General features: G+C 40.5%; 1 protein-coding gene and 2 long non-coding RNA genes across 3 annotated transcripts; 1 reads left to right on the top strand and 2 right to left on the bottom strand.

Annotated features, from left to right (window-relative positions):
* Positions 1-901: 901 nt before the first annotated feature.
* Positions 902-24,449, bottom strand: LOC112843453 (uncharacterized). Its single transcript, XR_003215791.1, has 3 exons — positions 24,320-24,449; positions 21,554-21,729; positions 902-3,865 (listed from the first exon to the last, which is right to left on the bottom strand). It is a non-coding gene; the product is annotated as an uncharacterized LOC112843453 (long non-coding RNA).
* On the bottom strand, positions 10,415-13,008 carry LOC109196464 (zinc finger BED domain-containing protein 1-like). Its single transcript, XM_019350476.2, has 2 exons — positions 12,012-13,008; positions 10,415-11,736 (listed from the first exon to the last, which is right to left on the bottom strand). The coding sequence occupies exons 1-2, from the start codon at positions 12,952-12,954 to the stop codon at positions 10,709-10,711; spliced, it is 1,971 nt and encodes a 656-aa protein (XP_019206021.1). The 5' UTR covers positions 12,955-13,008; the 3' UTR covers positions 10,415-10,708.
* Positions 14,217-19,013, top strand: LOC109196465 (uncharacterized). The gene is made up of 4 exons (XR_002057915.2): positions 14,217-16,153; positions 16,878-16,952; positions 17,720-18,153; positions 18,305-19,013. It is a non-coding gene; the product is annotated as an uncharacterized LOC109196465 (long non-coding RNA).
* Positions 24,450-25,014: the final 565 nt, after the last annotated feature.

The raw sequence follows: 25,014 nt of genomic DNA, 5'->3' as shown, positions 1-25,014 counted from the left end.
TTCTTCCTGATGGTGTAATAGTTGTCCGAGTAAAAATCATCCTCCAAGTTTTGCAGACACTCATGTTGTCTCTGGCTGGGATGATCGATCTTGCAGCCGTTGCATTCCTCGGTGCGGTACTTGTTGATCGCCAAGTTGACCAGATGATACACAGCAGTTTTCACAGCGTCGATGAATAAAGAAGACGCCCAGCCGTCCGGCTCGTCGGCATGCTGCTGCTGCTGCTGCTGGTGCTCCGGAGGTCTGTAGTAGCCGGGAGTGTCGGGTACCAGCTCACCCTCCTCCGAGGAACTGACCTCCTCATCGCGAAGCAGGGGTGCAGAGTCAATCTCTCTCTCTGAGCTACAAAAGGCTTTTTGAACGACTGTGGGCTTCCTTTTTAAAACAAAAGAAAGGGGGGCGTGGTCCGGGATGGGCGGGGATTTTCAAAAGCTCAGAGATTTTCTCACCGCTACAGCATCTCTCCAGCAGCGGCAACAAAAGAATTGTAATATCCTTCCTCACTTGCAGCATCCTTACGACCCACTCTTTGGCGGGTAAAACCATCATGCTGCGAAATGCATCAGACTCATCCGTTGAGCGCAGGCTGGCCCCCAGTCTCCATCTCCCCGTGGCTGTAGTTCCTGAAGACCAGACGGTTGACAAGATTATTTTAGTCTTGACCAGTTCTCCGTCCTTGAAGCGTATGCCCCCATTCCGGGGAGGAGGAGGGGGAATATCCTCTTCTTCTTCTTCTTCTTCTTCTTCTTCCGAAGCTTTCTCCAGAGCTTTTTCTGCAGCTGGGGGAACATTTTCTTTATCCTCATCCGCTGAAGCAAGGGTATCATCTCCTTTCTCCTCTTTTTCTGGAGCTGGGGGGACATCCTCCTCATCTTCTGAAAGTTTTTCAGCCAGGGGCTCATCTTCTTCTTCTTCTTCGGTAATGATGTGGAGAGGATTATCATCCTCATCGGAGGAATCTTCCTCATCCGAGGAGGAATCATCCTCTACAGGAGGGTCCTGTTTGTCCGGAGTTTTTTCAGCAGGGAGGCGAGGAAGAGGATCATCAACCTCTATTTCATCGGAGGAATCCTCATCATTCTCAGCAGCGATGGGGGCAGGAGGATCAACCTCTATTTCAACGGTGGAATCTCCATCATTCTCAGCAGCAGTGTGGGCAGGAGGATCATCAACCTCTATTTCATCATTCTCACTAGCCTCTTGTTGTATTTGAAGACGTAGCCCCACTTTCCACACCCCTCAAAAGGCAGAGGCCATTCTCTCCGCAAGCTCCTTGGAGCCGGTATCTGGCTGCGGAACATGAAGACGCTCTTATTTCTCCCTTCTTTCCGCGGAGCATCAGTTGCTTCTGATCTGTTACTGTAGACAGTGACGGGGGTGTCGCTGATAATAGACGAAGACCACTCGCCGCTGCTGCCTCCCATGCTTACGGCCTCGGGAGAGCAGATCTCTTCCCCGTCCAAGTACAGAGGAACGCACGGGTGCAGAATGAAAGGATCCATCTTGTGTCTGCGCATAGAAAAGTGTGCGCCGCCCTCTCTGTTTTTATTCTCCTCCCTCCACAGACCCCCCCCCTCCCTCTAAGGGAGAAAACTTTTTTTTTCACAACAGGTGTCGCAACAGGTGTCATGCTTATGGATCATATTACACACTTCCGGAGTACTTCCGGTGGGGTCAAAAGGTCAAGGCTAGGGTCATCAATCAAATTTGAGACACAAGCTGGGGTGTTATATTTTTGTGGTGTGTGTGTATGTGTGGTGGTTGGGGGGCATTGTGCTGTATATAGAGGTGAAGGGGAAAGAAAGGCAGGTCAAACAACAGAGGAATGTTATGTATATGTACATGTTATAAGAATATGACATTGTAAAAAGAATGTAGACTAAATGTTACTGTATTACAGTAAACTTCTGTGGGAAACACTGAAAGAGGCCAAAAGGTGTTTCAAATGCATTCCAACTTCTTGGTAAGGGAACATGCATTCTGCAAAACCATATATATGGAATATACCACCCCTCTCAAACCATTTAAACATTAACTGAGCTTTTTTATATCAGGTTCAAGAGGTTTGCAGAGCAGGTGATCAAAGAGGGACTCAAGGAAGCACGATGGGGAGAGAGGAGGCAACAGAGGAGGAGCAGAGGAGGGTGAAGGTGGTGGCAGAGGAGGTGCAGCAATTGAAAAAGGAGAGACACAGAAAGGCTGCACAGGAGGCACGGATGACCAGGTAACACACATACAGAACAACAAAAATGATTGTGCATGCAAACACACACTGTCAGAACACTGAACTGATGTGTATTTGGTTCGTGTGGTTTCCTCACAGAGGAAGGTAAGAATGCAAGGACATATTAATAGATTTTTTTTTTTTAATTTAACAATGTCAGTAATGTTGTTAATGTGTGCATAATGTGCAATACAATCATTTAATATACAGCTAATATACAGTTATTTCAGAGAGTGACAGGTTTTCTTGTTATGTTTACCACAGGGTCTCAAGCCCCATGTCAGGAACCAGTCACACAGATGACAGGGACAGAGAAGGATTTGATGTTTAGACATCCTCAACTGGACGAAGCCTGCACAACCTGATCCTGAGCTTATAGTAGTGCAGAAGCGAGCTAAATGTGTGTTGTCTTTTCAACAAAAATGGTTCACAACTTTTCCCGGGTTGCATTACAGTGCCACAAGGGGTGCTGTGTTTTCACTGTGCCAAAGTTTATTCAAATCAGTCAACATTTGCAAGCAAGTGTGAGCCTGCCTTTGTGAGTGTAGGCTTTAGAAATTGGAACTAGGCGATCTTCAGGTTCTCAGGATGCAGAAAGTCAGGTACACATCCATGCCATGAACATCTGTGCTCAAAAAGGGAACACTGTAGCTTCACAGCTTTCTTCGGCTGTTGCCAGACAACAGGAAGAAGCAAGGTATGGATTATTGAAGATTGTGGGCTTCATCAAATACTTAGCTCAGCAAGGTTTAGCTCTACGAGGTCATGCAGGTATACTTGTTGGTATAGTTTATTGGTGTCAATACAGTGACGTAAATGATTGAATATATACATAAATAAGCAGAGACACCATGTGGCATTTTTGCCATCTGGAAATAATTTCCTTAGGGATTAATAAAGTATTCTGATTCTGAATACAGCAGTGGAGAGCCAACAAGCAAAAATGCTGGTGATCCTCTGGCGTTTAAAACAAATCTCTTCATTTAGACAGAGATCTTGAGTCCCCCAGTGTTCAGCACAAAGTTACGCCCATGTCAGACCACCTCCGTTGCTTTCCACTGGCGTGTTTCTTTTGAAACTTGACAGTGGGGCGTTCCACCCGGAAACATTAAGCTGGGCGTCTTGTCAGAGGATCTTCACTCCAAAAGGAATATGTGGCGTGTGTTTGTACCATATGCATGAAGAGCAATCAGGCATCAGTCAGCAATCAGGCGTCACACAAGAGCAGGTGGGAAAAGGACTTTCTATGGCTGATTTACTATGCGAAGGCACAACTTTTATTTTTTCATTACTGCTCAGAAACAGCAACAAAAAAGTATATAAGACAATCCTTATGTCGTGGAAACAAGATATTTAAAAGAGATAATGTTAGATCATGTGAAAAAAATATCACAATTAATGCTTGTGCTACTACTTTTTGGTCTGCGCTACAAAACGAGCAACCTTTGTAGCACCGGAGCTATAAACCAACAAAGTTAGGGTACAGCCCTGCATATTTTGTTCAGTGTGCTTGTAACAGGGTCTAGGGGTTTGAAAACTTTTTTTTAACATGAGCAGGAGCCCACACTTACACTGGTCACATTCCCAGACTGAAGACGCATTAGTGTCCTGATATCAGGCAGAGGGATCACGCTGACTCTTCTGGCAAACACAAGAGAGGACAGAAGAAAAATCATGTGAATGAACAGTTACATTAGTGGACTCCCACACATGCTAGTTAATACGTAGAGCCCCAGTATTTCATTCTTCTAACACTGGCCAGAGTTCATGTACGACTTCAGCAAAAGAGGACGTGTCTGATGCACAAACAAAATTAAACAGAAAGCCATCTGCAGATTTTTCTTTTTAATGCCGTCATCAAAATGTCTCTTCAAGGTATTTATTTTCCATTTCCTTTTATGAAGTCTGAAAGCACAGATTGAAAATGATTCATATAAAAGCCTTTTATAGAGATCGACAGACCACGTGACTTGCGCGTGTTGCATTGTAGGTACGAGTGGCAGCAAAATCAAATCAAAAATCAGTATTTCCAGCACTGGTAACTATTCATTCTGCGGTTTTGATCCCTACTTGCATTTTATTTGCCCCAAAAACAGTTATGTACAAAACAATGGAGAACACAGCAGGTCCGTACAAAGACAGACGTGACGAAAGGCAAAAAAAAGGTACGAGGAAAAAATCAAAGGAGTGAAAGGGTCAGACCCATACGAGCATACAGAGTGGAGTAAAGACGTTAGCGTGCTGCCCAACTTTCATATTTATAATTATATGGTCCTAAGTGTGAGTGCAGACACTCATAAAGTGTTTAGTAATTCTGAGTTCCGAGAAGAACATAAGACTGTCGTCCATGTAAAGGTTTACCAGTCACACAAATTGTCTTCATAAATACCCATTAGAAAACCATGTAATAAAGTTCTGTGAAAATATGACAAAATATATCAAATTACAGATGTTACACGCCCTTCATATCATCCATCCACTTCTGCTTATCCTTTCCAGGGTTGCCAGGGGGTGTTAAAAGATTATTGAACATATATGTGATCAGCTCCATGAAATATATTCCTTAATTCATTATTAAGCACATGTCTAAGTGACTTTTCACCTAGTAACTTGTGTGCAGCTACTAACCGCTTCCTGTCTTCAGAGAACATTTAGAAGTGAAACCTCAGCTCTTTTACGAGTAGAGAAGGGAAAAACCCGCTGCTCTGAGTGACGTTGTTACCTTGACACACACACACACACACACACACACACACACAGAAACATCTTGTATAAATAAAGAACGCAGACAGAGATGGGACGCAGATCCTGCGTTCCATGGCTGCCCTCGCGAGTTACAGAAAATCTGCAGTGTTTGTATTTTCTACCTCAGGTGTCTCAGCCGAACAAAGAACGGCAGGGTGATTTAAAGAAATCCCCTGTCATTCAAATTGGTCCTTCGAGCCTAGCGATGGAAACAACAGACACGTTTCTGTGACTCCAATAAGGTCTGACTGCTGCATCCTGACGTCGTGGGTAAACCAGCACCGAAGTCTGTCGACAACCCTCTCCAGGTAGAGGTGAGAGTCCTGGAACATTGAATTCGGGTCCAGGCCGGTGATTTAGTTCTGGTCCACGACGTTGGGATCCAGATGACCTGAACAACCAGCAAAAGACGACTGAGGGTGAAAAAACACTTTTTTGGTTTTAAACTGCCGGAAGGGTTTAGAAGAATGCGCAAAGGTTTGTTGTAGCCGGAATTACTTCGTGAAATGCGCAAAATAGGTTTGTTGTAGCCGGAATTACTTTATGAAACACGTGAAATAGGTTTGAGTTCGCCGGAAGGAACTAAGTTTAGGTTGGTTTTAGAGGTAGCCGTCAAATACTTTGTGACAAATAAGGTTTAAGTTCGCCACAAGGAACTGTGTTTAGAGTGGTTTTAGAAGTGACCATGAAATACTTCGTGACAAATTAGCGCGCAAATGTCTATCTGTGTGTATGTCTATGTGTGTTGTGTATGTCTTTGGGAGTAAGTTGATTTTACAGCACACTACGCTGCTGAACTACTTCCATTGTTTTTTGTTTTTATTGTTTTCTTTGCTGAGGCTCACGTACTGGTGACAAAAGGGAAAGGTTGAGTTCCGCCTCATAAAACTGACACCGCTCCGTGTGCGGAGTAGAAGGGCGTGTCAGCCACCACTCTGAAGTCTAGCGTGCTAGTAACGGCCCAGCAAAATCTTTGAGAATGGAGAATAAACAAGCAAAATTAACACCTGATGAGAAATGTTTAGAAAAACAACAAACCAGATCAGGCCTAATCCAAAAGACAGACAGAGGAATGCATAGTGGAATAAACAAAAGGTTAAATTAAATTAGAGCTTATGTCTACTATATTCAAAATAATAATAGGAAGGATAACAACCTGTAAATTGGTATTACCAAATCAAACAAAATTGGGTAGATAACCATGCCCAGAATGAACAGAGTGAATGAAAGCAGATAATTCACACGAAAACATATTAAATAAAATAGAGAAATGCATAAGGTATATTAAGGCTGTGTCATTGTTCAGCCAAGGAAAAGGTAAATGTCTCCAGCTTGGGAAGGTGTGAAGCTGCAGATCACGCCGGCCCATGATGGATACATAATAAAATATAAAATAATAAACTATTGTATATTAGTAGTATAGTAGTATATTGTAATATACTAATAAATATTGTGATATACTACTGCTGTTATAAAATAAACAAAACAATGATAACATTAATAATGACATAATATTAATAAGACGAGGCACCTCAGTCAGTTATGATGTGAAGTGGATAATTGTTAAAAGTAGTCTGATTCAAGCTTAAGGTTTGCTCAAATTCAGTATAATGATATATGAAATGAAGAAAATAAGGAAAATAACTAATCAGGTGCATAGAGACACTTGACCAGACTGAAAACCTGTCATCCTAGACGAGACATTGTTGAGATATAGAGCACTCCTATATTAACAACTACTAAGCCAAACCCTGTATACAACAGCTAAAGCTACAGGTGTGAGAAGTTGTCAGGCCTGAGAGTGATTATAAATAAAAGACGTCTGTGTAATATAAAATAAGAGATCTTTGTGTGAAAGGAGTCTCTGTGTCAACAGTGCACTGCCTGTTGACTTCTATTTTTAGATGGCGTGTGTGTGAATGCAAATGAGGAGCGGTGACGCACATGGAGATTGTTGCTTTCGGTTTAGAGTGTTATTGAGCTTTATAACTATTGTTTGCAAATATTGCTAAATGCCGGTGACTGAGATGCTGGTTTTGCTCACTACAATTGTATAAATAGAGTTTGAATTCATTACTGTGGATGTATCTTGAGCAATAAATGCCGGTGTGTTTTAGTTTTTTTTTTCCAGTTTATGTGTGTGCTGTGAGAAGCTGTGAGAATGATTAGAGGTTTCAGTTGTTTTTCTTTGACTTGCTCTTTCTGATTATGAAAAGCATGTCTAAAATACTCGTATGAAAGCATATTTTGAGTGATTTTAACTGTGTGAATGCTGTCACTATTTGATTTGAGTGACTCTGTGTGATTTGTACCAAATAGTAAATAAGTAATAATAACACTAGGGAGGTTTATAGTGGAATGAGTGAAAAAGTAGAAGTTTGAGAGAAAAGGCAGTGTGTGTGATGATCAGAGATGGGCAGTAACGCGTTACTTGTAACGCGTTACTGTAATCTGATTACTTTTTTCAAGTAACGAGTAATGTAAGGGATTACCATTGCAAAAACGGTAATTAGATTACCGTTACTTTCCCGTAGGAATGCTGCGTTACTGCGTTACTAAAACCGTGATTTTTTGCCAGAATGTCTCATGACAGTGACGTAAGCGAGTGCGACGTTAGTGACAACAGCTGTTCACAGATCAACAATGGATAATATATCGAGTGCGGGAGAGAGTATGAGCATGCAGCGTTTAAAGCGTGGAAGTACTGACCTTATTTTGAGTTTGATTCCATAAAAAGTGACAAAAACATTAGTGTCCATTGTGCGTGGGAAGAAAACTTCTTTTTACAGCGAAAAAAACCCCTAAACTTCCAAGCAAGCAGCGAGTGCGCTACGACTGTAATGGGAAATTCAGAGAAACTCGCGGATTCTTCCGCTGACCGCTGCGGCACACCTGCACCAGGGTAAACCTCCGCCTACCCCAGTCCTGCTTTACAGGTGAAAATAGAGCAACTAGTCTTTGATTTTATTTATTTTCTGCTGTGTTTTACTTGCATCTATTTGAAAGAGTGAGTGTAAACACAAAAAAATATTTTATTTTATGTGCTGGAATGTGCAGAAAATAGGTTTAAATGTTAAACAAATTTCTTCCAGTCAGAGAATGTTGCATATAATTAAGTTTTTGCTTGATGCATAAAGTTAAAAGATTTAACGTTTTAAAAAGAGACTTTTCCATTTGATTACATTTTGTATGATGGATTATGCAGAAAAAGTAGAATTGGGCTGAAAGATCTATCGCTTTATCACCTATTCAGGTTGTAAATTGTGTTTTTAAAAAGTAACTAAGTAACTAAGTAATTAATTACTTTTGAAAATAAGTAATCAGTAAAGTAACGGGATTACTTTTTGGGGAGGTAATCAGTAATTAGTAACTGATTACTTTTTTCAAGTAACTTGACCAACACTGGTGATGATTCCTGATGTCTGAAAGAGCTTAGAATATTTCAAAGTGTGCGTGAAATGAAGGTGTATTGTTTCTAGATCAAGATTTAGTAGAATTAAAGAGGGTTTGTAGGCTATCAATACAAAGAAAGACAAAGAGTCTGCAGAAACAGGAAATGTGTGCCTGTGGTGTGTCTGGGACAGGAAATCGTGTGTGTAACAGGAACTGCATGCCCATAGAAGGAGCTGACTGTGTCAAGACAGCTCACAGAGAGAAACAGACAAGTTAAACTCTAAGAAGATGAAGCGAATGAATGTTTTAAGAAAAGTAATGAAAATGATATTAATTGTATGCTTTAGTGTGTCAATACAGGTGGATTTCTCTCAACCTGGAACCTTGAGTACAGCGGCAAAAGCATAGATTAATTGGGAAAATAAGCCAGTCTTTGGCTAAAATTTTATAGCTTGACCTCCCACTTTGTCCTCGACCCTGAGAAGAAGCTCAAAGGACAGTTAATCTCATGATGAAGACCGACAGAACATCGTGGACTTGAAGAAGGCAGCAGGCAAAAGACAGTGGAAATAAAATAAGGCTGACTGATGACTCCAGAAGCAGAATGACAGAAACCACATGATGAAAACATGCACGAGGAAACTGCAGGCTGGTAAAGAACAGTGTGACATGACTGTTCGAAGGCACTAAATGTGATATTTTGCCGGGCTGGAACTTAACTTAAAAGAAGAATACTGAAAGATCAAAACAGAGAAGAAACAGACTGTGTTTGCTGGAGCTTTGAAGGCCACACAAGAACACTGTGAAAAAAGGGACAAGGACCGGTGGGAGGTGAAGCAGGACGAGTTCGAGTGCGAGAATACAGGATATAATTGGATTGAAATTGAAGGCTGAACTCATGATTGTTTAGAGATGTCCACCATGTCACAAACAAAAGAAGGTAAAAATAATGACAGAAATAACTGACAACTATATTAATGAATAGAAAACACACATACACAAATTGTTATATGTGAAATTATTTTTGGAAAGAGTCAGAAGTGAGATAGTTTGAATTTAGAACTCAGTGATAAGATGCATGAATTAAACCTTATTGTAACAAACACTTGCAATGAAGAAAGCAGCTTACACTCAATTAACATGAACGCAAGGAACACGCTTACATTTATACACTTGTACACATGACATAATGGGTATTTCTGACCAGAGAGCTCAGTTTTTTGTTTTTTGTTTCCCTAACACTTCTGCTTTGTTTCTGGCAGCAGTTTTTCTTTTTGTGTCCTGACTCATGTGTGTAAAGCCTTGATGCCATAGGCAATTTGTTTTTGTTTTTGTTTGTTTGTTTTGTTGGCTTGAAAAGCAAATTTGTGATCATACTTGTGGATCACAATGACACATAATGATTAGGCATATGATTTACTAATGTCTGGTTTTAGAGCTGTGAGCAATGCAAAGTTTTTTCCTAACTTAAAAGTTTGAAATATGTAAGATGTGTGAGTTCTTTGAAAAAATAGAAATGACCTAAATGCCTTAAGTAAAAATATAGTGTTCTCAGGTGGTAACTGGCGTCTCACTACTGGCAACGGCTCTGCTCATCACACTATCCACCCAGGAAGAAGGAAGACAACAATACACGAGCCGAGAAAAGAGATGGACTATGCCTGGTACAGATACGTGTTTAACAGAACTGCAGAGAAAGACTGTTATGTTTGCTCGCACATGCCGAGTGTATTAAAACAACCATATATGGGAAACACCCTGAGAATGACTTTTGTAAAGTGCACAACAACATCAACATCTTCATCCAGGAAGAAGCGCTCAACTTTAACAAGTTTTAAAGAGACTGTTGATTGTCGTTGGACTTTTCCTGATTTTATTTTGTTTTCTTTACTTATGTTATTCTTTGTTTAAAGCTGTAGTTTCACAGATGATAAGTTTGTCATTCACAGTAGGGCAGGGCGATATGGCCAAAAATATTTATCACGATATAGATTTGAAAATTTGCGATAACGATATAACTGACGATATAACTGACGCAAAACAAAATACAACTCTACAACTTTATTAGTGGAAAAAAACCCCATCAATTTATTTTTGTTTAAACAAGCAGCTGTTTATTTTAACGTGCATTACAGCCACACAAAATTCAACAGTGATTATCCTGTTATATACATGGTTATCCATAATCATGTATATCCACAAAACATAGGAGGTGCTTTGCAACAAAAGTGCAGTGTGCAAAATCAATAAGTCAAATAATAATATTGCACAAACTCTTGAGTAAATACAAAACAAACAAAAACATAGATAAATTATGCTACTGCTCCTGGAAGTTTTTTTTACATTTCAAGTTTTAAGATTCTTTGTCAGAAACACTAACATGTTCACAGATGCGGGCTTAAGGGAGGACCTTTGACAAGTTACAACATTTCCACCTGTGCTGAACAACCTTTCAGATGCAGAGCTAGTTGCTGGAATGCAGAGGTATTTCCTAGCTAATCTGCTGATGTGGGGAAAGTTTACTGTGTGAACTTTCCACCAAGAAAGAGGATCACACTCACTGTCTGCTGGTGGACTATTCACATAACTGCTCAGTTCAGATGATAACCTCTCTCCAGTTACCTCTATCTTGCCACTAACTGGTCCCTTCAAAAAACTCCCGAGACTCTTCTTTTGCTTTTTAACAGCTCCCTGACTTGTTTGGTCACCAGTAGATGTATGAGGTGTTTCTGAAAAACATGTGGCTGTGCTACCCTGGTGTGGGACAAGATGCTCTAGTTCACTCATGACTTGAACTTTGATGGCTTCACTTTCACTCTCACTGAAATATTCTGTATGAAACCGTGGATCAAGGAAAGAAGCCATGTTAACAAGCCCCTCTGTGACACTGTCTTTGTAGCTTTTGTTCATGTAGTCAAGTATTGCTGTTTTGATGTCTTTGGTCAGTTCAGTGTCGCCTTCTTTTACTTTTAACATGTCATTGTTAAACATCTGAAGAACAGGCTTAACACATGAAATGGTTACATACTCTTCAGCAGAGAAAGCATCTGTAAACTCTAGGAGTGGACTCAATGCAGTGCTGACCGAGTCAAGTACTTCAATGTCTTGCCATGTCAACATGAGGTGCCTTGTGGTTTTATCAGCAGCTAAAACCTGTGTTATAGCTTTTTCTTGTTCCAGCAGCCGTTGGATCATTCTCTGCTTTGAACCCCAACGAGTGCAACATTCAGTTATGAGTTTGTGTTCTGGTAGGCCCAGTTCCTTTTGGGCAGCCTGCAGAGCTCGCTGGCGCTTCCAGCTGTGGCCAAAAGCAGCAACAATCTTCTTTCCCACTCCAACTGCTCGTTCGATCCTTGGGTCCTTCACACTTCTTTCTAAAAGACATACATTTAAAAGGAAACACAGGATATTAATGCGGTGTGGAATGTGTGACATTTAAGTTATGTATAACACACACACACACACACACACACACACATCTATATCTATATATATCTATATCTATCTTGCAGTACAACTACCCACATTCAGAGACTAATAACACAAACAGTATTATTACCATCATTTAAACTAATACAATAAGTGCTTAATCTGGCGTTATAATTAACTTACCTATTGCAAAAAAACAAAAAAAAACAAAAAAACTTACCTATTGCAATGTGCAGGCGATGTCCGAAGCATGAAAGTCTGGTCCAGTTGTTGAGTGCGACGGCTTTCACAATGTTGGCCCCGTTGTCTGTCGTCACACACACTTGTTTTTCCTCCTGAAGATTCCACGAGCTGACGAACTCTTTTAAGACTCTGGCTATATTTTCCCCAGTATGGTCCTCGGGGAAAAAACTTGTTTCGAGGCACTTGTTTTGTAGCTTCCAGTCTTTGTCCACGTAATGTATTGTGAGGCTCATGTAGGGGTCTGATGTTCGGCTTGACCACATGTCCGTGGTGGACGCAAAAAACTCCACCGAAGATAACGCATTTGACACCTCAGTGCGGATCTCTTCATATAAAGCAGGCAAGGCGACTTTAGAGAAGTATTTCTTTGTGGGTAGCTTGTAGCGTGGCTCGAACGTTTTAAGCATCTTTTTGAAACCTTCTCTTTCCACACTCTGAACAGGCATCATATCCCTGGCTAAACAATGTGTCACTGCATTAGTTAGTTCCCCCCAGCGTTTGTTACTTTTGTCATAAGGCGTGCAGCTATTTAAAGCTACGTCGATTGTTTGTTGAGTCATCTTCTTTGGTCTCACCACCTCGCTAGTTGAAGCGGACAACTCTTCACGTGCTTTAACAGCTTTTTTGTACTCCAAGAAGTGCTTCTGCTTCAAATGATGAAATAGGTTTGTTGTGTTTCCTCCCTTCGCCAAGACGGCCCGCTTGCACGTTCTACAAAAAATTCTGCTTTGGTGGGTATCCGATGGACGAAAACCAAACCACTTCCACACCACCGAAGTTGCACCGTTTTTACTGACCAGTTCTGGTTCACCTGCTTCATTCAAAGATGCGCTTTCGTCCGTGTCATCCTCCATTGCCGCCATACTTTTTCTACCATGTGCGTATGAGCGTATGTAAACATAGGCACTGCGCATGCGCATTTTGCCCACATTCTATCGCGATATTTCATTTTCCTATCGTTGCCGAACTTTATACCGGTATTACCGTGAACGGTATAATATGGCCCAGCCCTAATTCACAGCATACGCAGATGTACCAAAACCGATGAAGATCATGAAGACTTCTTTTCCTATTTGTTAGATAAAGATGAAGTGTAACTAATGATGTAGTAACTGAGAATGTGAAAGACAAGTAGTTGCCTAGTATACATTTCATTTCTCTGATAAACAGGGCGGAATGTTAAAAGATTATTGAACATATATGTGATCAGCTCCATGAAATGTATTCCTTAATTCATTATTAAGCACATGTCTAAGTGACTTTTCACCTAGTAACTTGTGTGCAGCTACTAACCGCTTCCTGTCTTCAGAGAACATTTAGAAGTGAAACCTCAGCTCTTTTACGAGTAGAGAAGGGAAAAACCCGCTGCTCTGAGTGACGTTGTTACCTTGACACACACACACACACACACACAGAAACATCTTGTATAAATAAAGAACGCAGACAGAGATGGGACGCAGATCCTGCGTTCCATGGCTGCCCTCGCGAGTTAAAGAAAATCTGCAGTGTTTGTGTTTTCTACCTCAGGTGTCTCAGCTGAACAAAGAACGGCAGGGTGATTTAAAGAAATCCCCTGTCAGGGGGTGCTGGACCATAGAGCCAGAGGCAGGGTACACCCTGGACAGATCGCCAGTCTGTCGCAGGGCTAACAGAGCCGCACTCACATTCCCATTCCCACCTATGGGCAATTTAGAGTTCCCAGTTAACGTAACCCCACTAACAACATGTCTTTGGACGGTGGGAGGAAGCCGGAGAACCCACACAAACATGGGGAGAACATGCAAACTCCACACAGAAAGACCCTGGCCTGCTGGTGGAATTGAAATCAGGACCTTTTTGCTGTGAGGCAACAGTGCTAACCACCGTGCTGCCCCTTTATATCATAGCAGGGCCGGCTATAAGCTGGGGTAAGAGGGGGCAATGCCCCCTTAAACAAACGTCCTGCCCCCTAGAGTCAAACTTTTAGAAGTTGAGAAACAAAATAACAGATTACCCACAAACTGAATATCAACCACACTGTTAGCCTTTGCAGTAATTTCCATAGCTTAGTACTGCAAAATCAACAGTAAAAAACTCTAAAGGATGTTTGCAGTTTAGTACTGTAATTTGCAAGTAATTGTGGGAAAATTCCATGGGATTACATTATTTTTACGGTAACTCACCGTACTCATGGAAACAGCTGTAAAATACAGCAAATGTAACAATTGGTGATGTTACTGAGATTATACTATTACACCATCTGGATTTCTGTTGTTTTCTACTGTAGATCTAAGAGTAATTACCTAAATCCTCATTCAGAGTGTATTACTATAAAATGCAATTCATTGTGAGAGTAGTATCACATGTAAACTACAATATACAGCATCATTTTTAACTTAAGGAGTAAGTTGCAGCTACACTATTTGAAGTATTTGAAGTATAACTGAAGTATACTAAGAAGTACAATGAAATACCCAGCAAGCATTGCAGTGCTTTAACTGTAAAATTAAAACAACTATGAAACAAATAATTGATGTTTTAAACAAGAATTTGTCAGAAATTCTTGTGTAATGTCTTTTACCTTCTGAACAGAGTAAGTGGGATAAAAAAAAATGTTTAAACCGTGAGTGAAAACGGTTAATAGTTAATAAAGCTCAACTCTCAAATCATTTTCTCACCTGTTTGCAATATAATTCTGGTACTTGAACTATGAGTGTAGTTCTCTGCAAAGGAAGCCTTCTGATAGTTGGAACTATTATCTGACTGTCTGGGGAATGGAGTGATTTGTTACATGTGAAAAATGTGTTTCAACTGGATTTTAATTACTATGTTTCAACCAGAAGTAACTCAAATATAAACTAAAAAGTAAATCAATAGTATACTTGTAAGTTTAGTATTGTGTTAGAGTAGAGTATATTTTAAGTATACTCTTATAGACTGGAAAGGACATTATGTTAGTACAGTTATAGTGAACAAAAAGTACATCCAAAAGTTCATTTCAAGTATACTTCTATATACTAAAACGGGGGCCAATGTAGGTAACGTATACTTAGACTGATTTCCTTTCTATATGTTACATTTAGACTAATGTTTAAAAGTTACTTCATTTAGCAGGGTGTAGCTTTTTACTCTTCTTATTCTTTTTTATACTGGAACTTCATTTTTTCTGTATAAGGTGGTACTTTTAAGACACCTCTGCCTAACTACAGTGAACTAACCAGAAGTCTCGGAATATGCTCTGGTGGTCATTTTACACAAGTTCAGGTGTCACATCCATGAAACCTACACCACTAACCAGCATCAGTCCTACAACTTCACTCTCAAATTTAATAAATTCTGGGACAAGCAGAAACTGTATTTTTAGCGGTGCATTAATGCACTCTCCTTGTAGCACCACTTCGTCTTGGTTCAGAAGAGATGTCCTGGATATACATGATAATGTAACACGGGTGTTTTTGTTTGTTCATGTTTAGCACGTTGGGTTGTGTTTTTAAAGCGAATGTTACGTTTTTAAAGCGTGTTATGCGACAGGTGTGTGTAGCACTGGTTACACATCTCAATGGGAGAGCATTAGTCGAGACCACACCTTTACCTGACGTACAACGTGACGTATGGCGCACACTTTCAAAACAACAATGGCGGATAGAAGATATTGATCGAGGCGGCTAATGCTCCTTTCGCTGGTTGCCAACAACCATTAAATAACAAGAAGAAGAAAATATTGATCTGCTTTTCTTAGTTTTGCACGTTTAAGACGCAATTCAGACTCAAACAAAGCTGCAAAGCAGGAGAACAACATGGCCATCAACTATTCTGTGCCACAGATCCAGTTCGCTGCAGCACAGAGTGATGATGAGATGGTGGAAGAACAACAGAGACAATTTACGGACCGTTAAGATGTGCAACTTAGAAGTAGTCAGAGGTAACTGGATGGAGTTCAGTCAGGTTAAATGCACGGTTGATTGGATTATATCTGAAGATCGTATGCTATTCGTGACAACTCTACTTGACTCCAAATTTCTCGTCCATGAGGGAGTATCTCAAAAGTAAATGAAACAACTAAACTTAACACTTTTTCCCTAAAACGGACTGACATGGGAAACATTAAAGTTGGACTGACACCAGCTAATCAGTCTGAAGGTAAGTGTTTTTTCACTTATTCGAGAGAAGTCAGAATGCGTTCTTATTACTGTTTGTTTTGACTTTTAAGCTACCCAGCCAGGTTATTTTCAGTCAAATGCTATGACAAAATATCAATATCTATGAATGTGGAGACTCAAAAGACTAGTTAGGTAATAGTTGCCGATGGATTTATGAGACTTGTTAGAAAGTTGGACGTTTGCAACAGGTGAATCGGTGAACTACCGAGGTTGCGCCCAAATGCTTAAAGCTGGTCAGTGTTTTCAGATGTGCTTGTACTACCTGTACAGTGCGGAGTGCTGACTTAGTCAGGCTAAACCCATTAAAGCGTCGAGCTCAAATATCTTTTCATTTTTGTGCACTGCTCTCTTGTCTTTTGTCGGCACACATTTTCTGTTTATTGAAGCCTTTTGTGAATAATTTTGATCATGTAAAAACTGGGAATTGGTCCCTATTGACAATACTCTTATTTTTCTTTCTTTCTTTTTTGTTTTTTTTGCATTGCATATGTCATTTAGGAAAGGTAATTGGTCATTGAACTTTTTGCAACTATGTGTATTTGTAAATTTTGTGGCTTCCGTGCACACAAATTTATATTGTTCAGTTTGCATGTTAAAAGCCACAAACATGTAGCTAACTATAGGCTTTCTTGTGGAACTGAGAACTGTCCTGCCACTTTCAGAACATTTTCTGCCTTTCATTCACATATGCATTGGAATCACAGAACAAGAAGGGAGACCACTGAGGAGAAGTTCTATGAGTTCACGGGTGACCTCAGCTGTCAAGTTCCTGGATGTGGGTATGCTGCACAAAACTTTACAACTCTGTGCCCATCTCAGATTTCACATCAAAGACGGGAAAAAAGTATTATGTCCATTTGAAGATTGCTCTAAATACGTCAGTGTCCGAACATCATTTTCCAGCCGTATTTCTCGAAAACATAAGTAGACAGTTCAGCAGTCAAGGCAACAAGAAATTGGGGAATTTGCCATAATACAAGGACAGGACACAGTTAATCTATTAGAAGACAGTTGGCTTTGTGTAATGCAGGCTAAAATGCTCTTACCAACCAGCACTATACAGAGCATCATAGAGGAATTTCAGGATCTTCGCAGCTGTGCAATGCACAATGTTCTTGCAATACTGTCTGACAAACTCTTCATTTAATATTCCACAAGCAGAAGTGGACAAAATCAATCAAGAACTTTTTTCATAGAGGACTATATATATCCTCTCTATATATCTGAAACATAAACAAAAGTAGACACTAAATCTAACACCATTAACCTTTCATTGGTAGTGGTACAGCTAAGGGTTTGAAATTGTGACATACTGTAAAATATATTGACTCAAGGTCTTTTCAATGCAAGACCTTGAGTTTGTAGTTCTTTTGCAGTCCTGGGATTGCTTCTTTTCATCTTCAGACAAGGTCCCCAAAAACTGCCTTGCCGTTACTACTCAATCCTAATTGAAGGGTTCATCTTTTAGTGAGGACATATTTGTTGACATAGTAGCTTTTTAAGGTAACTTTTCCAATGATCTGTATTTATTTATTTATGTGTTTAGATGGCAACAGACCAGAGAACCTGAATGACACCATTACTCTGAAGCCTTGCCCTGCTGCATCAGCTGAAACATCAAGCCATCCACGTCCACCCCTCCTCCTCCACGTCCACCACTATGTACAACCATTACTCCAGCTCTTGGGTCTCACACTTACAGATTCCTTGGGAAAGATTTCCACTCCGATTGTCGCATGCAATCACAAGAGGGGACAGACCTCATCCAGAGGACAGGAGAAGTCAGCTAATAGTGATAGATGATGAATGAATTATCCCTAAGTAACTCATTATTTCAAATCACAACTCAATGTTACTGTATGTTACTATTTATTGTGGCATGTTTTAAGGTTTTTTGTAAGGATAAACCCTGAAGAGGGAACAAAATGTACCTCCAAGGTTGGGACAAGCAGAAAGACTGGGACCACTGTGAAGCGAAAGGTTGTTCACATTAACCCTCATGTCACAACTTTCCTCCAGCGGCTTACTGAATTTGAGTGGAAAACTTCAAATTAGGTAACTGTTTTTGCCATTTTAGTGAATTTCTTGTATAATTTAAGTGACCAATGTGTTGTTACCTGTGTCTCCACAGATGATCCATGGCCCATGCTTTCTGGACATTTACACAAGACGAACAACAATGAAGACAAGCTCTCTCGCCATCTTGCAAGGCGCTGTCTCTGTCCAATAGGTTTTTTGAGTGCAACAGTTTTGATTTTTTTTTTCCTTCTTTTACCCGTTTGTTAAAAATTATTTCAGCTACTTACACTTTAGTTGTCACATGTATTGGCTCACCCTACAAATCAATTAACTCAGTCCACTAAGCAAGGTCAGGGTTCAGTGCAGGTCAGTCAAGTTCCTTCACACCACACACACTCATCCATGTCCTTGTGGACCCTGCTTTGTGCATTGATTTGGTGGTGTGAGCCAGTATTTTGGATAAAGTGTATATAAAGGCAGAAGTTTGGGGCTTGATATTCTATTCATTACAATTCAGTTTATTTGTATGGTGCCAACAAAATGAATGCAAGGCACTTCACATTGTAGGTTTAAGACCCTACAAAATATAACTGAGAAAACCCAACACTTGAGCATATGTTGTCTGCCATGATATGGATATGACATAATATCGTTATTGTTTGTACAACCATCTGAGAAAATAATGGATTACATGGTTTAGTAAAAACAAGTGCTTCCTCAGTGAAAATATGTTTTCAGTTCTTTTCAGTTTTTGTTTTTGGAAATGTGTATTTCATCAGGGAAAAATCAGAACAAATAAAAAGTGGTGTGAAGCACATGAATTATTTTGTGTGTGTGTGTGTGTGTGTGTGTGTGTCTATCTATCTTGATCAATCGATCTTTAGTGGGTATATATATGTTTTTATATAAATATAAATAAATAAATGGTACCTTTTTTTTTTTTTAAAATACAATACAATTTTTTTGAACCCTCCAGTCTCTTACAGTATGTTACTGTTTCCTTAAATTACGGTAAATTACGACGTGTTAAACAGTAAATGACCGCCTGTTGGGAAACGGTATCCTCTAGCAGAGATTAATATGTTTGGTACTGATGATGCGTGATAACGGTAAGTTACTGGTAAATATACTGCAGTTTATTACCTTGTAGCGGGCTTACAGTGACATACCGTGAATAAACGGTAGTATACCAATTTCTTAATCACAGTATAATGTTACTTTGTTGACGTAATTTACGACATAACGACATAACGGTATCTCACTGGCGTCAGTGACGCCAGTGAGATACCGTAAAAAAAGCTACGGTGCGTTACCATAATTTGTCCAAGAGTATTATGCCACAACAGCAAAAAACAGTATCATCCTGCACAACGGTAAGCTACCGTAATACGGCGTCACGGTATGACGCTGGCAACAGTGACGCCAGTATGTTACCGTAAAGTGGAGATGAAAAGTCTAACAGTGCAGATTTACTACAGTAGCTGAAAAATCTGCTGAAAAGGGCACAAATGAGATGATAGGTTTCACGTCTTGTTCGCTCTTTGCCTCCATGCACTGTTTGTGCCCAGGCCCACACAGCACTCGGTAGAGAACTCCCCCTCCCACTAGCTAAACATCCATGCCACTTGCCACCGCCTTAAAGTTGGACCCAAGTTTATACAGAACCCATGTCAAAGTATCGTTGTTAAGTTAAATCCAGTGTATTAACCTACCCCTGAGATGAAGTGCAGCTGCGAAGAACGTACTTTCTCCGTTTAGCTACGGCAGGCAATGAGGTGCGTTTAATGTCTCTCTGTTAATTTGAGTTTCCATGAAACCGCGATAAAGAGGTATTTATGTTTTTGTTTTATTACTATGCCAACCCTTTTTAGTTCTGCAAGTATTGGCTATATTGAGAGGTCTTATTTTATTCTTACTTCATTTTGAATATTTATCTGAATTAAGCCATCCAATTAAGATAGATTTTATGTTGTTGGTTGTAAAGATCTGGATGGATATTTAAAACTGAAAAATAGAAATAAAGAATATAATAAATTTTCAAGACTTTGTAAATTCTCTTTTTTCAAATAACGGGGCCTACTCTTTTTAGTTTTGTTAATATTGACAATAGTGAGAAGTGTTATGTTGGTTTTGAATATATTCGATATCGGCTATCCAGTTAAGGTAAATGTTTTTAATTGTTAGAATCTGAGGGATTGCCACCTTAACATGGTCAGGGGGTTTGCATGCCTCAGTGACCCTAAAAGCTAGACCAGCAGAAGCTTAGCCTTCAGGTGGGACACTTAAGTTGGTCAGGCCTTAGGGTAGAGGCATGACAAAGTGCAATCCAATTACATGACAAAAACAGTTATCCAGAGTAGGGCTGCCATGATTAGTCGACTAGTCACGATTACGTTGACTATCAATATCGTCAACGACTAATTTAATAGTCAGCACATCGTTTGAAGCTTTGTAAGATCCTGAAAGACGAAGAATAACTAGTAGGATTTAAGAGTGTAATAAGGGACTAAAAAAAAGATGGCAGCAATGCATCTACAAGGATGCACACTGCCGTTAAATGCCAAACAAGAAGAAGAAGCAGTCTCCAGTATCGTAGCTGTGTCCAAATTCAGGGGCCACATCCTTCGGAGGCCGCATTTGTAGACCAATTACATCACAGCAACGCGATGAAGGCTGTTCAAATTCGAAGACTTCCCCAAAATCACCCAACAAATGCGTCCTCCTTTTCCCCAGATTTGAAGGATTGGTCCAGTGTATCCTTCGTGACCCAACCTATCCCAGAATTCATAGCGTGGCCCAGCCAATTCACCATTGTTGGAAATTAGTTTTAATATTACTCTTATTATTCTTTCTGGGTAACAAAATTAACGTTTTACATATTTTCAGGCGAGAATGTAGCTGTGTAAACTTCAAATATCTGCTCGGTTTATCAAGACATCACATGTTTGCAGAAGTGCTCCGACGTGATCTGATTAGTCAACTAATCGCAAAAATAATCGGTGACTAGTTGACAGAGCACCCCACCCAACCCCCACATTGCCACCATGTACCCCATTTACATTTCTTTCTGCCCCCTCATATATGCCTGTCTAGAACCGGCCCAGTATCATAGGATAATAAAATAATGAGAAGCTGATCCTAACATAATGAGGTATTAAATCCAATGTGGCTTTCATCATTCCAGCATTTTGTAGGCTGGTTTTCCTACAAAACACAACAAACATTAGCCCGCAAAGCCACAGTACACAAAGCAGCATAACGCAGCGAATTCAATTCAAATCAATATAAGACTTATTTGTAACTTACATCAACAATTATGTTATGATAAATTACTTATTAACTACAGCACATACAAACTTACCTTTGTGGAAATGCTTGGAGCAGACAAACATGTGAGCTGGAGTGTTCTGGAACGTCATATTTGGTCTTCGAATAGCCGCAATCCAAGCCCTCCGTCACCTCTTCGTGACTTCGGAAACATGACCTGAACAATTTTTCTTTCACGAATGAAAATCGATGTCTTTATCCATCGGCGTCCTGTCATGCAACCGGATATGACAGTTAATAATACAACAGCTTCTTGCCATTCTTTGTGTCTCTGTTTATCTCTGTGTGCAGTGTTGAGGAGTAACGGAATACATGCACCGCTGTTACGTATTTAAAATATAAAATATGAGTAACTGTATTCCGTTACAGTTACTGTTTAAAAAGATGATATTCAGAATACAGTTACTTTGTTCACATGAATGGATTACACGGCGGTCTTTTCCTGTTTCATATGTTAGGCCATGGTCTCTCTATTTTTAGTTTCCACGCCAACATGTTCTCACTCCCAAAGCCTAACATTTTCCGCTAGGTGACAAATCGTCAACATATTATGTTTTCGGGCACCCAACGCGTTCCTACGTGACAACATCGGAAAACTGCGGACACATGAGAACCATTTGGACTCAATCTACACATCTTCGCTTTTTCCCTTAAAATCGCTTGGGAAAACACTATTTCATGTCACTAAAGTGCTGGTTAAGGTTAGGAATAAGGTTATGGTTAGGCATAAGGTTATGGTTAAGGTTACAAATAAGGTTATGGTTAGGCTTAGGGATAAGGTTAGGTTTAGGGCTGCAATACAGGGCTGGAACCCGCCGCGTACCATAACAACGTGGAAGGTCACCTTTCGCGTTCCTCAGGAACGCCGCGGGACGTGACAAAACGTCGGGATATTACGCCTTGGGAGTGAGAACGGGCTCTCCACGCCGGTGGAAACCCAAACAAAACACACATTAAGAGGCTCTAATGCCTGTCTCAATCTCGCGGCCCATGTCACCTCTATTGGCGGCCCGCAAAATGACGTGAAGAAATATTTTTAAAAATTGTTATTAAAAAAATATATTTAATATGAAGGCAATAGGCAGAGTGTTACAGGCATAGCCTTAAACAATGTAGCCTGATGGGCAGTGTAGTCCGTGCTGCAGGGAGAATGGACTGTCATACCCGTGAAATGTCTGTGAGCAAGGGAGGGAGAAAAAGGAAAAGTACGACCTGTCACCGAGCAGAAACGGGAGCTGGAAGCATGTAAATATAATAATAACCACTGCAGCCAAGAAGAGTGCCTGACGAGCCCATTTGTAAGTAAGCTATTAAGACTCGACTGTACACTGTGTTCGTGTTTTCCTCTGAAACAATAAGTTCCGTTGGAGCAGCCTTTCAACGCCTCTCTCTGTCTCTCACTAGCAAAGTTGACCCAGACAACAAAGTAAAGCTAGTTTTCGGCCACGAACCCGACGTATTAGCCAGAGGTCCCTTTACGGTTTTACGCCTTTACGGTTCGGAACCGCGGACCTGTTTTACAGGTGTGGTATAGTTTTCTATACGAGATCGCTGCAAAAAGTGCAGCCTTACCCTAATGTCAACCTACTGTTACTCATTTATATTAAGAGTTAAATCTAGTTGGTATTGGTATGGCAAATAACCTTCAGTAAAAGTAATAAATCACACAGCAGTAGTACATTCATGTAGTTGTAAAAAAGCATGAGAATATATTAAGTAATCCAAAGTATTCAGAATACGTTACTCTCATTGAGTAACAGAACGGAATACGTTACAAAATACATTTTGGGGCATGTAATCTGTAATCTGTAATCTGTAGTGGAATACATTTTAAAAGTAACCTTCACAACACTGTCTGTGTGACAGTTATCTTGAAATAGCCCGCGCACTAGCCACTTGTACCTATCCTTTACGGTTTTACTCCAGAAATGACGTCATATTTTTTAACTCTATTGAAAAACTGCAGGAAGTTCTTAGTTTTAGCCCAAGGTGTTTCACGTTCATGTGTAATTTCTTGCTATCGCTACAAAGGAGGGGAGGAGTGCGCAGTTAACACACAGCAGATACGTTACCTGGAAATAGTGCAGTAAAGCTACAGGAAGTGATGGCTGATGTTGTTCGGCGGTTCGGCAAACAACATCAGCCATCACTGGCCATCACTAACCCTAACCCACTGAGAGGCTGTGTAGTGTCAGACTGCAGGGCTGCACTGCCTCCTCTGTCAGCTGTTGCTTCATTCATTCACACAAACTTTTTCTTCTTTTGTCGCATCGACGGTGACCTCCTTATTTACCTTATTTACCCTACAAGCTTTGAAAGCTGCCGCTTGTTTCCACCTAGAAAAGCAGAAAAGGTTGTTCCTGCTTCCCACTCAGTTAACTTTTTTTTTTTACCATCTTTTATGTTCTTTGATAAACCCATCTCTATCCTCCGTAGCACAGCCATTTTTCCTTATCTCCTATTCCTTCTTTCTGCTTCCCTTTGTTAGGAAAAAAAGGAGCTAGCCCTGCAGCTTTTAAAACATCTTTCTCACACGGTCTTTCCTGCCGCCTCCTCCATTTGCTCTGACCATCGGTGGCCATGCCAACAGCTTCAGGCCTGTTTTCTTTTTGGGGTCTTCAGCTTGAGCTTCTGTCGACTTAAAAGGAAGGCTGAAAATCATCAAACTGGCTGGAGCAGAGGTTTGGCTTTAAGGACTGATGGAGGAGAGGTGGCAAGCACCAAAAAGCAAAGATGTGAGTGTCTGTCAAGGTTTTTTCTAATGAGTTACAGTGGTGCCAAAGTGTGGAGTGACACAGACCATCACGCAAGAAACAAACGCTGGCAGCAGTGAAGCGTTCAAAGACACTTTGAAGCAGACGACACTGTTATCTCCTCAGAGGGTTGCTCGCTCTCACCCACTGCTGGCTGAACAGGAAATTACACCGTGAGGTCACAGCAGGCTGGAAGTGCCAATGGGTCAGAAAATAGGGAAGGTGAGAAGAGGAGAAAATTATCATTGGTGAAACAGAAAATCTTTGGAGCCTTGAGATGTTCAGAGAAATCACTTCTCTACGTGACAGAAATACATTTTTCCTTTAGTTACACGATGTAGTTCACAGCAGCAGGGTGTATTTTGTCGTTGGACTAGATGAACTCGGGTATTGTGGCGCTCAGAGCTCTTAGGCTGATCTCCTGTCAGGGATTATACTCATCAGTTTGACCTTGTTGTCATTTTATTCCTTTTTTATTTACTGGTGGATTTAAGTATGGAGTAGCAGTATTTGCAGAAGAAAATAGGCTTTCAAGTATTCAAACACTCTCTCCCTGCGTGTATTCAAACACACAGGGAGAGAGACAGCAAACTGATCCAATTCAGTCCACACTGAGAGTGTAGCGCCTTTGGAGTGCTGATGTAAAATTACTGTGGTTTTTATTTTATTTTTCTCCCTTTACACTGTACTTACACTGTATTCTGGCGCAAGTACACGACACTGTCTGGTCCCTCTGACTGTG

Source organism: Oreochromis niloticus, linkage group LG22 (assembly GCF_001858045.2).
Source record: "Oreochromis niloticus isolate F11D_XX linkage group LG22, O_niloticus_UMD_NMBU, whole genome shotgun sequence".
Taxonomy (NCBI): domain Eukaryota; kingdom Metazoa; phylum Chordata; class Actinopteri; order Cichliformes; family Cichlidae; genus Oreochromis; species Oreochromis niloticus.
This window is presented reverse-complemented; position numbering and strand designations above follow the sequence as displayed.